Source organism: Silurus aristotelis (genome assembly GCF_946808225.1).
Source record: "Silurus aristotelis genome assembly, chromosome: 11".
Classification (NCBI taxonomy): domain Eukaryota; kingdom Metazoa; phylum Chordata; class Actinopteri; order Siluriformes; family Siluridae; genus Silurus; species Silurus aristotelis.
Genome location: NC_139584.1, coordinates 26,269,064 through 26,286,614, shown reverse-complemented (window position 1 = coordinate 26,286,614; position 17,551 = coordinate 26,269,064). Strand labels below are relative to the sequence as shown.

At 38.4% G+C, this 17,551-nt stretch overlaps 1 protein-coding gene and 1 long non-coding RNA gene across 5 annotated transcripts in view; one reads left to right on the top strand and one right to left on the bottom strand.

The window, feature by feature from the left end:
• Window positions 1-12,762, bottom strand: part of vps13a (vacuolar protein sorting 13 homolog A) — a 42,694-nt gene extending 29,932 nt beyond the window's left edge. For all 4 annotated transcript variants that reach the window (XM_083553992.1, XM_083553993.1, XM_083553995.1 and 1 more), the window contains exons 1-17: window positions 12,440-12,762; window positions 10,612-10,655; window positions 10,455-10,497; window positions 8,982-9,077; window positions 6,286-6,387; window positions 6,068-6,177; window positions 5,929-5,988; window positions 5,682-5,741; window positions 4,089-4,169; window positions 3,919-3,976; window positions 3,700-3,827; window positions 3,477-3,583; window positions 2,018-2,189; window positions 1,301-1,363; window positions 1,022-1,154; window positions 637-731; window positions 316-458 (exon numbers count right to left, since the gene is read on the bottom strand). In XM_083553992.1, the coding sequence (XP_083410118.1) occupies window positions 316-458; window positions 637-731; window positions 1,022-1,154; window positions 1,301-1,363; window positions 2,018-2,189; window positions 3,477-3,583; window positions 3,700-3,827; window positions 3,919-3,976; window positions 4,089-4,169; window positions 5,682-5,741; window positions 5,929-5,988; window positions 6,068-6,177; window positions 6,286-6,387; window positions 8,982-9,077; window positions 10,455-10,497; window positions 10,612-10,655; window positions 12,440-12,539 (1,595 nt within the window). In that variant the 5' untranslated portion in view covers window positions 12,540-12,762. The remainder of the gene's footprint in view (window positions 1-315; window positions 459-636; window positions 732-1,021; window positions 1,155-1,300; window positions 1,364-2,017; window positions 2,190-3,476; window positions 3,584-3,699; window positions 3,828-3,918; window positions 3,977-4,088; window positions 4,170-5,681; window positions 5,742-5,928; window positions 5,989-6,067; window positions 6,178-6,285; window positions 6,388-8,981; window positions 9,078-10,454; window positions 10,498-10,611; window positions 10,656-12,439) is intronic.
• LOC310733128 lies at window positions 145-3,327 on the top strand. The gene is made up of 2 exons (XR_014535631.1): window positions 145-1,864; window positions 1,963-3,327. It is a non-coding gene; the product is annotated as an uncharacterized lncRNA (long non-coding RNA).
• Window positions 12,763-17,551: the final 4,789 nt, after the last annotated feature.

Here is a 17,551-nt window from a genome sequence, read left to right as displayed (position 1 = left end):
ATACAATACACTTTTAAATAATTGAGTAAATTGAGTAAATGACAATTGAACAAATGGCACAAATGAAATAAAAAGTAATAAATGCTTGTTTGTGTCGGTTTTTGCATTAATATTACATTTTCTAAAAAAAAAAATATGTTCTACTTAATACATTAATGACAGAACTCAGATTTTAACTCTTTCCACACTTAAAAAAGATTGCATTCGGGACCAAAAGCCCTGTGCTTATACGGTTCGGTACGAATACGTGTACTGTTGCACCCCTGGTTGCAGTGTGAAATGGAGGAAAGTTATGAGGAAAATAAAAGAGATTACTTTAAGGCCTGAGCGGAAGGTCTCTGCGTCAGCATGACTCTCAGGTCGATGACGGACAGTTTGATAATCTCCGGTTTTTCTTTGCTCTCTTTGAGCGACACGGACATGCTCACCAACTGGAACCGAACCTTCATGTCCTCAAACTGAAAAAGCAGAATACATCAGCATGCTTATTGCTTAGTGTTACACATTTGCATCAAAACAAAAGCTTATATTATTGTTAGATTAGCTAGCAATCAAGTGTGTATGTAAAAAAAGTAAATAAATAACAGATCAATTCATTTATTCCACTTTCTGAGGAAACAGACAGAAAGCACTCACATTTTTTGGCAGATTAGGATTGACAGCTGTCTCGTGGTATCCGATGGCAGTGTAGAGTTTGGCTTTCTCTGCTGGAGTCATCAGTGTGTCAAAACCTATGGAGAAACACCAAGAGGTTACATTACGCAGGTCTCAAATGTGTACAATATTTCTAATATTTTAATTTGTAAGACCTTTCAATGTTGGAAAACTGAAACTTATTTTATCACTGACCAAATGCTAACTACTTCAAAAAACTTCTAATTTCCCCTCACAGAAGATTTCACTAAATCAAATTTTTTTCAAGTGAAGTTTCTGCCAATTAGGTCCCTGTGAATTTGTTGTTATTATAAAAATTGTAAACTATTAGAGTTAGATCATGAATAAAAACTGTCGGGTTCACTACCTCCGGGTTTGACTTCCTTGGTCTGGTCACAGGTGTCTCCAGACCAGTTCCACATCCAGCCGAACCAGCCCTGCGACTGCTCCTCCTCCATTTTCAACCCGGGCCTGTAGATCCGCAGGCCAGCTTTAGAGGCCTGTATAAGTGGATCATTAAAACATTACACAAAAGCCTGCAGCACTCACTAAAATAATGTACAGACTTTTATCGGTGCTGTGATTAAATTACACCATTTATGAAATGTTTTAAATAAGTGCGTGTGTAAAATAAACTGTACCCGACCTCCATCTCGGCTTGCTGTCTTGCGAGCGTGATATTGAAAATATCCAGAGATTTCTCGGTCTCCTGTAAATAAGAGAGAACATGAAAGAAGCTTGACGGGTAATGAACAAAACACATGAGAAATAAAAGGGAACGTTATAAAAGGCTTTATACGGCATCAGCAGCACATCGGTTGAGCTTGAAAAAATAAAATATCCCTGAATGCAGCCGTGCCATTTACAGTAGTCTGCTATGTGTAGTTTTCCATTAGCTCAACCGAGATTCATTAGTTTCTGATGCGCTAATGGAAAACAGTAAATCTATGTTCGTGTTTATAAATTAAAGTAATACACTGTGTCCTAATTCACATTGTTGGGTCTATATGGATGTGCTCTAAAATACAGTATGACATTCTAGTATGACCATATCCTTATATAACTATATAAAAAGACAGATTAGGAAACAGTGTATTACTTTCATTTATTACCATGAACAAAGTTTTACTGTCTATTTGCCATTTGACGTGTATTTATCTGTACACATTGTCCCTTTTAAAATAATTCATATACATTTATACATATACATGTGTGTATGTGTGTGTGTATGTATGTATATATATATATATATATATATATATATATATATATATATATATATATATATATATACATATATATACAAAGATGAAATAAAGCTGGACATAGTAGAAAAACTAAAGTCCAAGTCGTTATTATTTACCTCCAGACTCTTTAGCAGGGTCTCTGTCGGCTTCTTGCTGGTGATCTTGGTCTTATAGAGCTCTTTGCACTGCTTCACTTGCTGACGGTGCCGTTTGATGTGCTTCCAAGACCACATGTGCAGGGAGGGTTTAACGTTCACCTCCAATATGCCCGTGATGACAAAACGCCACCTGATAAATAACAATAAAAAGAAAAGAACACAACGTTTCTCACTATCAGAAATCAATAGGGTAGCTCTCAGAAATGAGTTCAACTATCGCTCAGTTATAATAAACTGAAAGATTTGATCATGTATGCAGAAGAGGGTAAACAGCACTTTGGGTTTCGTTGAACTGGGATGCAGCAAAAATGCAAAGGGATGACTTCTTGGATTTCACCATATTCCACTCCTTGTGATTTGACTAACTAGTACTTTTAATGAGTTTATTGTTCCCAGTGGTGCACAGTACCAAAGAACATGTAATTTCGTTACTGTACTTAAGTAGCTTTTTCTGAGCACTTTGCTTAGGTATAGAACTTTATAGTATAGTATTTATACGTATTTAACTTCACTTTCACTACATTTTAAAGTCAAATCTCTTTACTTAACTACATTTAGCAAAATCAGTCGTTCCTTTTTATTTACGAGTGGATAAAAACTTAACCGGTCAGTCACGCAACGAGCCATCAATCAGTGTAGATCTGTTTTGAACTTGTTTTGATTGGCGCTTGGTGGTATCTAATCATCACCAGCATCAGTTTAACAGCAAGCAGAACATTTTGAGAGGAATAAACGATTGAAGAAACCCCAGAGACTCGAACACGGCAAAACTTTTCTCATTTGCACGATTTCTTTTTGCAGTAGTTGAAAAGAAGGTCATGATCATTTTAATAGATATCAATCAAAGGTTGACTTATTAATATCATTCTATTAACAGATCGGTGTGCTTAGAGTGACTAAGTAAATAAGAGTCTTTTCACATGAACTGAGTTGATTAAGCAAAGAGTCTTGAGGCAAAAATGATAAATTATAGCCATAATAAATCATACTTCTTTGGATACTTAAGTACATTTGAAGGCAAATACGTTTAATTTTATTCAAGTAAAAGTTTAAAGGGAGCATTTTTACTGGAGTCATATTTTACCCATCTCAACTTTGACTCAACTACAAGGTTTGTGTACTTTGTCCACCAATGTTTGTTACTGATGATGTAATCCATATTATAGCACCCATATAAAAAAGCTTGAACTAAAAGAGAACTGGAAAACCAATCAGAAATCGGCTTTTCAAATTTAAACAGGAAGAACGCAAGTTAAAATAAAAAGAAAGCTATGTAGATGCCGTAGATCTATGTAGAGGGAGCCAAAATAATGATCGGGCAAGATACAAAATGTATTTGTAATGCACATATGAAAAAAATTAATGGTTGCAGTCAGTCAGACACTGAATAAAAAAATACAGCTGTAAAAGCTCTTACCACTGGTATGCATTGGTGTGGACAGGCACATCTGGGCGATACTTCCTGTACGGAAGATTGCGTGACATCATATCCACAGAGCCCAAAAGCTCCAGAATGCTGACGTACTGCGAAGGAACAAAAACAAATTTTGTTCAAAGCTCATATTTTATTTAGACGGTATAATAAAAGCTTGATTTAACCAAACAGAAATTAAATGATCAGTGTGACGGCTTTGAATCACCTGAGGTCTGCTGAGCTCCACAGCCACTTCAGGAAGATTGACAACCAGATCCATTTTGGGCGAGGAAAAATCCACGTCTGAGCGAGGGTTCATACGGAGCTTAGCGTTAGCCGATATCGGGCGGAAAACTATAAAGGCAAAGCGGGAAGAAGTGATGATAAGTTTAATAACAGCATCAAATTGGCTGTTCTGGAATCAGAAGTGAAAGCAGTCACTTACTAAATTGATAGTCATGAGGAACCGAGTTCTGAACAGCCATATTTTGCTGCAGGCGCCGCTACGAGAAATGTAGAGAGAGATAACATGAAAGAATGAGACGGTGGGGTTCAATTTTAATTTTCCAGCCTTGTGTAATTTTCCATATAGTAGATTAGGAAATGATCACTTACCAGGGCTTCACTAGCTGAGTGAATGGAATACAGTTCAGAGTTCACGTTCCAATACGCAAACAGATTATCCAGACGGACGAGCTGAATAAATCAGAACACAATTTACATACAATTGGTACATTTTATAACTTTAATTATTTTCACATTTAGCTCCTAAACTCTGGAATAGTCTTCCTGACAGTGTTCGGGGTTCAGATACACTCTCCCAGTTTAAGTGTAGATTAAAAACATATCTTTTTAGCAAAGCCTACACATAACACACATCACATCACAACCTTGTGCTCCAGAATATATGATCACATGCACATTATCAACTTGTGCTGTTAATATCATGAACAGCAGCTACGCTAATTCCTCTCCACTGCTTCTCTTTCTCTCCCCATCCCGAGGCATCCTGAGGTTTGGCCAGCTCCAGTCACGTTTCACCTCGTGAAGATTATGGACCTATGGATGATCATGGAGAAGTAGATGCCGAGTGTTTAAAGGCCCTGGCATGGAGAAGCTGATGCTGGATCTATGATGATCACAAATTGTTCTGTATTGTTGAAAGATTTATGATCAAACTCTTGATGTCACCCATATGAGGATGGGTTCCCCTTTGAGTCTGGTTCCTCTCAAGGTTTCTTCCTCATATCATCTAAGGGAGTTTTTCCTTGCCACTGTCGCCACGGCTTGCTCATCAGGGACAAACGCACACCATTCACCTTCACTGTTGTTTTCTGTAAAGCTGCTTTGAGACAATGTCTGTTGTGAAAAGCGCTATACAAATAAACTTGACTTGACTTGATTGTAACTCCATGCAGTTAAACTCAAATCTGACTAGTCTGAATTTTGTGCATTTTCATTTCATGATCACTTCTGGAGTCGCCTGTGGTCTGTTAACAGGGACTTGTATTGTGGACGTTGTATAATCTAAACAGAGTTCTAACAAAAATTTGCGTTAAAAGATGTCCTGTTACAATTTTTTTTTTAATCTGTGATACGGTCACCATTTCTGTATGGAGACTTTTTTTTCTATCAATATTAATGGAAGGAGTCTCCAGTACCAATACAGTGTTACAACAATGGAAAGTCTTCAAGACAGAGGAATTCGGACTAAAAAAATCGTGGTGTGAGAGGAATAAAATCTTGCTGCTGTTGCTTTCCTACATTGCTGCAGCAATAAAAAGATCACCAGACTACAGACTGCCAAAAAAAATAATCCAGATTATCTACTGATTCTCAACATATCCAATAACCTTTATTCACATTTCAACAATTAAATGTTTTCACAGTCCATAAGAAAATGTCACAGCAAAAGAGACAGGACTGCAAATCATCGACTAAACATCATAAAAAAAAAAAAAGGAACATTTTAATTGGACTAGTAGTCCATTGTGTGTATATAGAAGATTTACTACTAGACAGGAGAATGATGACAGGACCTCACAGGTTGCTCACCTTCCATGCCATTGGTTCAATGTTAGAAGTTAAAGTTAATGAAATAGGTCACGTCTTATTGATTTTTCTAATATAACCTATTTAGTATATTAAGTATAAGCGTGATGAATGAAAATGTGGAACCATTGCAGGTCTTCATAACAATATGGTTACCTTGAAAAACAGCTTTGCTTTCTCATCCAGCAGGCACGGGTTCCAGTTTGCATCTGCTGTCTAAAAAAAAAGAGAAAAAAACCTGCCATCATTGTTAAATTCTTATATAAATGTAGAGCATTTATAACCTAAATCTGATCGAGGTTAATCTTTAGATTTCCAACCTTTCGTTAAATAATTCAGGGTGCTTCTATATTTTTAAACGGATCAATCTAAAGAATGAATTTCATCCTGAAGTAGTATGTACCTGGAGACTGAGGTTTTGCAGAGACACTCCGAATGAAAGAGGGGAATTCGTATTGGTGACCTGTGTGAAAAAATTAATTGCATAAACAATAAAGCTTTTAATCAGAACTTCAAATGATGTCAGTCATACGAGCACTTACGCTATCTTCGTAGCGAACGTGAATGTTGGAAATTTTCACTTGCAGGTTTTTGATCACCTGCGTGACCAGTTTCTCCACAAACGTGTCTTGCTTTTCCATCTTCGGATTTTCTGCACACACACAAAAAAAAAACGTTTACATAGTCAACTCACATAAGTGACAGTGTGGATTTTTTTTTTTTTTTTTTTACGTAAAAAGTAATAATCTTTTATCCTTACCTTGCTCGGCCGCTTTCTGTTTGGTTTCCTCGATCCTCTGAAGCTCCCTCTGCCGAGCCTCCTGCAGCTGCTTCTCCTCCTTTTCCGCATCGTACTTTATACCTGATGTACAAGGTGGACATGCACTTAAAACGTTTCCAAAAAGCTTAAATTCTCATGATAAATTCTCATAAAATTCACTGATCACCACAAATAAAAATAAATAAATAAAAAACACATTTGAAACAAATAATTTTAATATACAGTGGGTACGGAAAGTATTCAGACCCCCTTCAATTTTTCACTTTTTGTTATATTGCAGCCATTTGCTAAAATCATTTAAGTTCATTTCTTCTTCCTCATGAATGTACACATAGCACCCCATACTGACAGAAAAACACAGAATTGTTGACCTTTTTGCAGATTTATTAAAAAAGAAAAACTGAAATATCACATGGTCCTAAGTATTCAGACCCTTTGCTGTGACACTCATATATTTAACTCAGGTGCTCTCCATTTCTTCTGATCATCCTTAAGATGGTTCTACACCTTCATTTGAGTCCAGAAATTTTTGATTATACTGATTGGACTTGATTAGGAAAGCCACACACCTGTCTATATAAGACCTTACAGATCACAATGCATGTCAGAGCAAATGAGAATCATTAAGGTCAAAGGAACTGCCTGAAGAGCTCAGAGACAGAACTGTGGCAAGGCACAGATCTGGCCAAGGTTACAAAAAAATTTCTGCTGCACTTAAGGTTCCTAAGAGCACAGTGGCCTCCATAATCCTCAAATGGAAGACGTTTGGGACGACCAGAACCCTTCCTAGAGCTGGCCGTCCGGCCAAACTGAGCTATTGGGGGAGAACAGCCTTGGTAAGAGAGGTAAAGAAGAACCCAAAGATCACTGTGGCTGAGCTCCAGAGATGCAGTCGGGAGATGGGAGAAAGTTGTAGAAAGTTAACCATCACTGCAGCCCTTCACCAGTGGGGCTTTATAGCAGAGTGGCCCGACGGAAGCCTTTCCTCAGTGCAGGACACATGAAAACCCGCATGGAGTTCTCCAAGATGGTGAGAAATAAGATTCTCTGGTCTGATGAGACCAAGATAGAACTTTTTGGCCTTAATTCTAAGCGGTATGTGTGGAGAAAACCAGGCACTGCTCATCACCTGTCCAGTACAGTCTCAACAATGAAGCATGGTGGTGGCAGCATCATGCTGTGGGGGTGTTTTTCAGCTGCAGGGACAGGACGACTGGTTGCAATCAAGGGAAAGATGAATGCGGCCAAGCACAGGGATATCCTGGACGAAAACCTTCTCCAGAGTGCTCTGGACCTCAGACTGGGCCGAAGGTTTACCTTCCAACAAGACAATGACCCTAAGCACACAGCTAAAATAACGATGGAGTGGCTTCACAACAACTCCGTGACTGTTCTTGAATGGCCCAGCCAGAGCCCTGACTTAAACCCAATTGAGCATCTCTGGAGAGACCTAAAAATAGCTGTCCACCAACGTTTACCGTCCAACCTGACAGAACTGGAGAGGATCTGCAAGGAGGAATGGCAGAGGATCCCTGAATCCAGGTGTGAAAAACTTGTTGCATCTTTCCCAAAAAGACTCATGGCTGTATTAGATCAAAAGGGGGCTTCTACTAAATACTGAGCAAAGGGTCTGAATAATTAGGACCATGTGATATTTTAGTTTTTCTTTTTTAATAAATCTGCAACAGTGTCAACAATTCTGTGTTTTTCTGTCAATATGGGGTGCTATGTGTACATTCATGAGGAAAAGAAATGAACTTAAATGATTTTAGCAAATGGCTGCAAAATAAAAAAGAGTGAAAAATTTAAGGGGGTCTGAATACTTTCCGTACCCACTGTATATATATATATATATATATATATATATATATATATATATATATATATATAAAAAAATAAAAGTTTGGTAGGTGTACACAAATCATTGTATTAAATAAAACTCTTCAAAGTGCATGCGAAGGGAACATTTTTATATAATTATCGACATATGTATATTCCAATATATATTTATTTCATATATAGAAAAACCCATCTTGTAACATCTACACAAGTCGGCACCAACATGACTCGGTTATTTAAAAAAAACGACGACGCGTAAGAAATAATCTCTAGGCAGAGATTAGTTATAACCAGGTAACTACAGGTTTCATTTTCTGGTTTAATTTCCATTTCCGTTTGCATGAACGTTTCGGCTTCCTATGCAGAGGTCGTCTGAATGACATTAACACCATACTCCGGTTCGCGTGTAGGAGGTGATCACGGAAAAAAAAACCAAAAAAAACAAACGGTGAATGGTTTATCCTTGGATGTGCGTGTACACACAAAGGCATTGAGAGTGGATGGTATTGTAAGGGGACACATTTTCTGATAATTGTGTTCAACTACAATATACAACGTACAGTACGCGATTGTAAAATGTCTTCGAATCATAGTACATTAAAAAGAAATGATGCTACATTATTAACATTTGGTTAATAATAATAAAGTTTAGATATGAATTAAGACTCACAAACAGACTTTATAAGATGTGACCAAGAAATTGCTAAATTGCCTGTTACACCATTTCAGTCAAACGTAAACCAGTATAATTCGTGGTCACATTTCATTTCAGTAAATGAACTTTAGGTTAAAGGAAATGTTAAATATGGGATGTGGGTGTGATTAAGAGCTCTTACTGGCAGTGGGGACGATGAGCAAGTAGACCTCGTCGAGTGTCGCCTCCACGGACTGTGTGTACAAATTCTTCCATGGGATCTTCAGTTCCAGGCGACCTGAAGGACAAGAACATTACAAAACATTTTATGATCCAGAAAAGTTTTGCTTTACATGAAGTCTTCGCTCAATGGTCAAGGCTCTCGGTTACTGATCGGAATGGTCGGGGGTTTAAGCCCCAGTATCGCCAAGCTGCCATTGTTGGGCCCTTGAGCAAGGCCCTTAACCCTCTCTGTTCCAGAGGTGTTGTATCATGGCTGCCCATGTGCCCTGCTCCTAACAAGCTGGGATATGTGGGGGGAAAAAACATTTCAGTGTGCTGTAATCTATATGTATCTCCATTTTTCTTATTCACATGGTATGTTTATTCATTTTCATCTATTTTTTTTTGACAATCTGTCTCACTTAAGAAACCCATCCGTATGTTTTCAATTGAACGATGGGTAAAAAGTTAATTTTTGTCACGAATATTCTACAGTTACAGACAGTATAGTTGGCTATAATTGAAATCACAGGTTTATATCAATGCACTCGTTCTAAACCTGTTGTTCAGTAGGGTTGAGGTCAAGGGCTCTATAGGAGGCCACTCAAGATTTTCCACTCCAACCCATTTAAAGCATATCTTTGTGCACAGGGGCATTGGCTTACTGGAACAGGTGCGGGGCTTCTAGTTAAGGTAAAAGGAAAAATGCCATTCTAATGCATCCAGAGACATTTTCCTTCAGATTTGTGGTAAGAGTTTGTAAAAGAACAATATGTGGCTAGAAAAGTCAGGTATCCCAATACCTTTGGCTACATAGTGCAGCTACGGTAATTGACACCTCTGAAAGCTAATCAGTTTGAACCCAAGTGAAATCATTTGAGTAAGAATTCGTTTAATTTGTTGAGGTGTGCTGAACTGTACAAACTATCTACTCTCAACACATGCACCAATGTGCAATGCTTCTTCCATCCAAGCTTCATAATAATGTCTGTATATACACCTAATGAGTGTTTGGTAATGACAGGACAACTATGATGAGTTTTTCTTTCATTTTTGGAAGTCAAACCAGAAAAACTCACCTCCTGTAGAACCTAACGTGTATCACATGGCGACTATGCAGAAGGCGAGTCTGGGAAATCCTTCAAGCCAATTGCATAGAATAAAATAATAAAAAAACTAAAAACCAAATGGTACCCGTTGCACAACCTCTGGTTATTTTATCTGAAATCGCGGCTTTGTGTTGTACGCGTGTGCGTAACTATTTTCCTGCTGCGCCGAACGAAGCGATAGTTTTGTGCAAAGATAAACAACAAACCTCTTAGCAAAAGAATCTGATCTGCAGTAATTAGAAACCAAGTTACACTTTTATACACGTCGCAAAAGATGCACAAGGAAGCGGTACGATGCATAAAATCTTCAGGTGTTTATGAAATGAGGAATTGGACTCACTCACCTATATGCCCCGCCTTGACTTTAAAAGGAATGTCCAGCTGACTCTGATATGCAAAGAAAGATTTACATCAATTTGCATTCAAATGCATTTGGGGCAGATAGGACACGCCCACGTCTTCACACACACCGTGCTTTTCCAAACATTCCATAACACTTACCAGGGCATTTTCCTTTATTTCCAGATTCCGCAGAATTGCATCACCTAAAAAAGACGAGAGGTGACAGTAAAAAGTGCTGAAGTGTCATCTTTATAATCAGATCACTTTGATCTACATCCTTAATACGGTACGCAGAATAAATTCCCTTTTAACGTTAACACGCTCTAAAAGCCTTTGGGTATTTCTTGCATTATTAATAATTAAAGTTATGGCTTTTCTTTGCAGACGTCTTATTAAATGGGCAAACAGAAAACTTTATCCGTGCCAAGACGCCTTATCTACACACTGAAAGATATGATCTCCTTCTACAACTCGTAGCTTCTGAATATTTACAGAGCGCTTGTATAAAACTTTCTTTTCGGCTTCTCCCGTTAGGGGTCGCCACAGCGGATCCTCCGCACGTTTGATTGGGCACATGTTTTACGCTGGATGCCCTTCCTAACGCAACCCTCCCCAATTTATCCGGGCTTGGGACCGGCACTAAGAGTGGCTGGGGATGATTCCCTGACCGGGAATCGAACCCGGGTCGCAGCGGTGGGAGCGCTGCATCTTAACCACTAGACCACCAGGGGACATTACAGAGCGCTTGTATAAAGAGAATAAATAGGAGCTTCTTTTCGAATTTTTTCTTTTTAGCTTTAGGAGTCTCGAGTGTCTGAGCTTTGTAACGATAATCGGGACAGATTCCTGTGGTGTCCTGACGAGGTGGGCGTTTCTGTCCTGTTCGTTTAAAAACACAGAAAAAACATATTATGTGTATTTAGATGATGAATGCGAGGAACTCATTCTGGAGAGTTTCACAAGCTGAAATTTTAGTATAAGGTGGTACATGGGGAATAAACCACTTCCAGAATGGTGATTTCTATGACAAACAGTTTCTAATATAATATCAAAACTAAACTATTGATCATCAGTAAACAAACCGAATACAAAACCTCGGTGGTGCGACGTTTTGGGTTATTGTGCAAATTTTCTTTTTTTGCATAAAACTTTAGTAAAAGGCGGTACAAGGGGAAAAATACACATCCCGGATGCTGATTATTTGAAGTACGGTTTCTTACATGATAAAGACAAAAACCGTTGATCATCAGTAAAACAATCCGAATACAAAACCTTATTAGTGCGATTAATGTGCAAAATTAGACAATATGGAAAATCCGTCTGATGGATTTTCCTGAAATTCGATACTGAGGCAATATTTCAGGTCAGTATTTTAAAATCGCCTGCCTTCCATGTGAAAAGTGAGGAGCAGAAATCTAGAAGAACCCAGACATTAGTTTCTAGCACAAAACTAATGCAGGCATTTCCTGAAACCTAAATGATATAATGACTGTATAAAAAGCAAGAAAGGGATGTGAGGCCATTTTTTTTATTTAAAATAAATAAAATGTCTAAAATAAATAATCATAAAAAAAAAATATGATAGAATCTTACTTCTATGCTTTCACTTTCACTAATTTAAGAAAGACCCCCCCCAGTATAGATATTGATATATGAATTCCAAAAACCGCCTTCAATACTAGGTAGGGCACTATATAGGGTGCAAGAAACATGAGTTTGGAGCCCTAGGTAGCGCGCATGCGCGGGTAGTAAGGAGTGGTTTAGTATTAAACCACAGCTGGACGCTAGCTACCCTCTGGTATAACGCTGCCTGTCCTAAGTAATGTCATGAACTTGACAGGCGTTATAGCTAGCTAGCCAGGCGGCTAATAGGATATAAAGGTAGAATTAGCCTGCTGTGCTGCTATCCGAGGCACAAAGGTGTGTGTGTGTCTGGGAGAAGCACAGCGCTCATGTTAGCTCTGAACCGCGCGTTTGTGTCTCATACCTCCCCATATGCCCAGCTTGAGTTGGGAGCTGTCGAGGTTCCCCACGTAGTCCCCAAGAAACCGGTTCAGGACGTCCACCACCAGCGACTCGAACACCATCTTCTCTTGTGCTTGCTGTTCACACGCGCAGCACCATGTTTGCCTTCAGTTTCGGCCGCGTTCTCCTGCTGAAGCTCTGACAGACCCTGTTTCCTGAAATAAACATATACCGGAGGAGAGCAGGGAGGGACCGCGTGCACGCTCTCCACCGCGACGTCACACCGCAAGGCGCGCACGAGCGCCATCCGCGGGCGAGGGCGGGAAACAGCGATTCTCCTGAAATTTCACTGTGCTGAAGGTGTGAACTTTGTCTGGATTTTTGTTTTGGAGGTTCTTTTGTTGTTTGTTTGTTTTGTTTGTTTGTATTTGCGGGGGGGCGTTGGGGTGACATTTTTCTGGATTTCACCGTGGTGACGGTTTGACTGTTTCTGGATTATTATTAATTGTTTTTTTTTTTTTTTTTTTTTTGCACTTTTATTCTGGAATCCACTGTGCTAAAGGTGAACTTTGTTCTGGATTATTGGGTTGTGACATTTTTATTTGTATTTCTTTTTTTGGTGAAGGTGTGACATTTCTTAAAGATTTCACCGTGGTGACGGTGTGACTATTTCTGGATGTTTTTTTGGTGAAGGTTTTTTTTCAGCGCTGAAGGAGTGAACTTTGTTTTGGATTTTGCTCTAGAAAAATATTTTGTTTCACAGATTTCACTTTGGTGAAGGTGTGACTATTTTTTTTGGATGTTTTGTGATGCAGTTTCATTGTGGATTTCACTGTGGTGAACTTTTATTCTGGATTTCACCACAGTAAATGTGTGCCTTTCTTCTGGATGATTGTGGTGAATGTGTGACTGTTTCTGCATTTCACTGTGGTGAATGTTTGACTTTTTTAGGATTTTTGTGGGGATTGTTAAATTTTTTCAGGATGCTTGTGGTGAAAGTGTGACTTCTGTATGTTTGTGGCGGAGGTGTAACTTTTTTGGATTTTGAAGGTGTGACTTTATTATGGATTTCACAGTGGTGACGGTGGGATGGTTTCTTTTTCTGGATGTTTATGATTAATGTTTTTTCATCCTTTTTCTAAATGTTGGGGGGGGGGGGTGTTTAAAATTTTTCTGGATGTTTGTGATGAATGTGTGACTTTTCGAGATTTTGCGGAGGATATGTGACTTTTTCAGGATTTTTGTTGCAAACGATTGTTGTGCAGGACTGTTTAGTTTAATTTGTAAGTTTTTTCAGGATGTTTGTGGAAAATATATATCTATTTTTTTTTTCAGGATGCTTTATGGTGAATGTATGACCTTTTTGGATTGCTGAACATATAACCACTCTTGATTTGACTCCTTCTGCAAAACTCAAATCGAGTAGCAAGTGTCCCTTTTTCAGGTGGTAAAATAATACACAGAGCCTCTTCAAACGGCGAGAGTGCGTAATAATGCAGTAGCTCAGAAATGATATTGCGCTGCTCTCTCGATGTGGTTCTAACAGAAAGTTCATAGCATCTTTGAAAAGTCGCTGCTAGATAATAATCACGAAACAGCAGAGAAAATGTGACCATTACTGATAAACATTAACCGATAATTCAAGTGGTGCTGCAACAGCAAATAGTCTTTGCTGCTTTACTATTAAAAAACATAAAACTGTATCAGTTTATAAAAACACAAAATATGCTTCTTAACGTTGATCACCAACATGTTCTACATATCTAAAACTCCACCTTATAGATAAAATAAATGCTGAGGGTGACCTCTGTGACCTGAACAAGATTATTACAATTCTTTATATCGCTTATGAGTCACTTGAGCTTATACACACGGTGGAAAGTGTATGTTATAATATAATATAATACACATACATATATAATACTATACTATATATTGTGTGTATATATGTGTATATATATATATATATATATATATATATATATATATATATATATATATAATATAAAATACTATACAACAGTATATAATACAATATATAAAAATGATTGAATCAAGTTCATAATGTTGGAGGACATTTCTTTTTTTATATACTGTAAATTTTTATTGTAAACATTTTCCAGAGTTAAATGGAACATAAAAATAGCCTGTATTCAGCTTTTTAATAAGCTTATAATTGTGGTTTAACCTAAACCTTAGCCTCACCAACAGGTGGTGCTACAGTCCCACTTTTAGGAAGGTGTGCTCTCGATTTAAATACAATAAAACAATACTGCACAGTATTGTAAGTCCAGCTAAGTGAAATAGCAGTGCAGCGCAAAACATGATGACAGTAAACATTGTCACTGTAAAAGCAAACGATATGAATGGCAGTAAAGTGACTGTGCATATGGTTATGAATAGTGGATGCTGGCAGAGATTATAGTTTAAGTTCAAATATGGCTCGGTGAGCTAATCCTAAACTTGGCTCAGAGCAGTGTAGTGTCCCAGCACAGTGACTGCTGTTGGTGCATATGGCATCCTGTAACTCTGCTTTCTAGAACTGAGCTAAATAAATCTTCTGGTGTTTTTTTCAGTAGGTCATGAAGAGGATGCTGTTCATTGTCTAGAATGGCTGAGTTTATGGTGTCCTCTTTTTTTCTCAGCACCACCTCAAAAAGAGGTGGTGTAGGACATTAATCAAGAACTCAAGTCAAGTAGACAGATTGAACTCGCCATGGCTTGCATTAAAATCTAATACATTTATAATTACGTTAGCAGCATTTGGTGGACAATCTAATCCAGAGCAACTCCAGAGTCAAGGGCCTTGCTCAAGAACCTTTCTATCTACATGCAACAAGCATTGATCAACCAAAAAATATTAGGTTAAAAGCCCTGAACAATGAAGAAATATAACCAAAAAAAATCCAGGTATAGGGTAAATTCCCAGCAATTTCATGAAGTCGGTCATCTGGTCCATTCTGGCCCCATAAATTCCTGAAAACCTCCCAAAATAACGAAAATGAAGATAAATTCTGAAAGACCGTCTCGTCTAATGACTTCTACTTAGTCTGAAGACTTGCACAAATATTATTTGAGGTGATGGTAACGTAGTAACTAGACATTCCTTAAAAAAAAAAAAAAAAAATAAAAGATTACAGAAGGCTGATGCATATCGATACGATTATGTCGTTGATAATTGTGGCTGTGGGAATACGAGGGGAAAACAATGCACAGTGAGTTACGCTTAGAAAATAAAAATAGCTTTAATAAATAGGGAAGGCTTACAGTGCTTCAAGGAATAAACAAGTATTGTGTTTTGTGAGGGAACGTGGATATAAGATTTATTTGTCTTGGCTGACGGAGAGGTAATTATGAGTGCCTGTGGGAAATATGTGTTTCCCGTCCTTGTACCTTTACCAGACATTCATTTAGATGCCTGGCATTTTATAATAATGCTTGAAAATATATTGAAATGAAGTGTACTGTATGAATGGTGCATTTATGTGGCATCCTGGGAAAGCACTTTGTGAACTTTTTTCCTTCAAGAAAAGTTCCTTTGGGTTAATGCCCTAAATATTACACTAGCTGTGAACCTATGTATCACTTAAAAACTTAAAAATAGCACATACCAACCAGGTAGCCAGCTGGGATACTCCCTCATTATATGGCCACATAAAGGGTAGTTCATTAGGACCTCTGTATTGAGCAATCTATAGCTTAATATATTAGATTGCACAAAAAAAAGTGCAAACATCTTTTTTTCGGCTGCTCCCATTAGGGGTCGCCACAGCGGATCATCCGTCTCCATACCCCCCCTGTCCTCTACATCTGCCTCTTTCAAACCAACTACCTGCATGTCTTTTATCACCCCACACACATAAACCACTTTCTTGGCCTTCCTTTTTTCCTCCTTCCTGGCGGCTCCATCCTCAGCATTCTTTATCCGATATTCCCGTGTCCCTCCTCTGCACATGTCCAAACCATCTCAATCTCGCCTCCTTTACCTTGTCTCCAAAACGTCCTACATGCGCCGGAAGACATGCAGGTGGTTGGGGTGAAAGAGGCAGATGTACAGTACAGGGGGGAATAGAGAAGAATAATCCGATGTGGCGACCCCTACTGGTGGAAGCTAAAAAAAGTGGATAAACAGTAGTAGTGTACACACACCAAGACTAATGGTTTACCTTACTAGGATAGTGAGGTTAGACAGAGTAAATATCTAATGCTAAAGTGTGTGTTATCAATTTAAACCAGACCTTGATCATGTCTACATCAACAGAGCTCATTCACACGCCACAGCACTGCTCTTGATGTACAATACACCTTTCTGAGGAAAAAAGAAGGCAATAGCAATAATAAATGAGGTGGTAACCAATACATCAGCTCGGACTGTCTGACTGGGTTTTTTTTCATTGAGAACTCACATCACTCATTTCTTTTGAAGAAAGCAGTCAGAAAGACCCTTCAACGATACAAACAATAGGCCTCTTGTTTACTTTGACCATTTAGCCTCAGTGTTTCCAACTAATATTTTTCTTCTTACCATCGTATTTTAACCACAGAAGCGGAACGACCTTCGCTTATTATAAAGAGCCATCTACTTCTCTCCTATTATAAAGTAATCATCCAAATTACCTACATACATCACATCTAGGGTATGCCACACAGTGAAAGTACAGCAAAATATGCCCTGCAAAAAAAACAAAATACAAAACCCAACAATAACCTTCAGATCCTCTTCACATCGAATTACACAAAATCCTTCATCAGAGCTTATATCCTAATTACAGCGAATCCTTTTAAATGTGTAATTGTTCACATATACCCTTGTGTGTTATTGTTTTCATTCAGGTGTTTTTGAAACTCATCGCTGTTGAAAACGAGGGCTCGAACCCTCACCTATTTTTATATATTTTATCAATATTTTTCGACCCCTCACAGCCATGGCACGTTGGAGCGTGAGATGAAGAGATGAAGAGATCTCCAGTGGCAGAAAGCCTTTGAGAAGCGAAGCGGGATGCAAAGCCGGGCGTAATCCCCAGAGTCTCGTGGTAGGGTTGATCCTGCTAACGATGGACAAATCTACGTGAACATGACAGCTGGAGCTGTTGAAGAGAGTTTAATCAAGTATTATAGAACAGCACAAGATGAT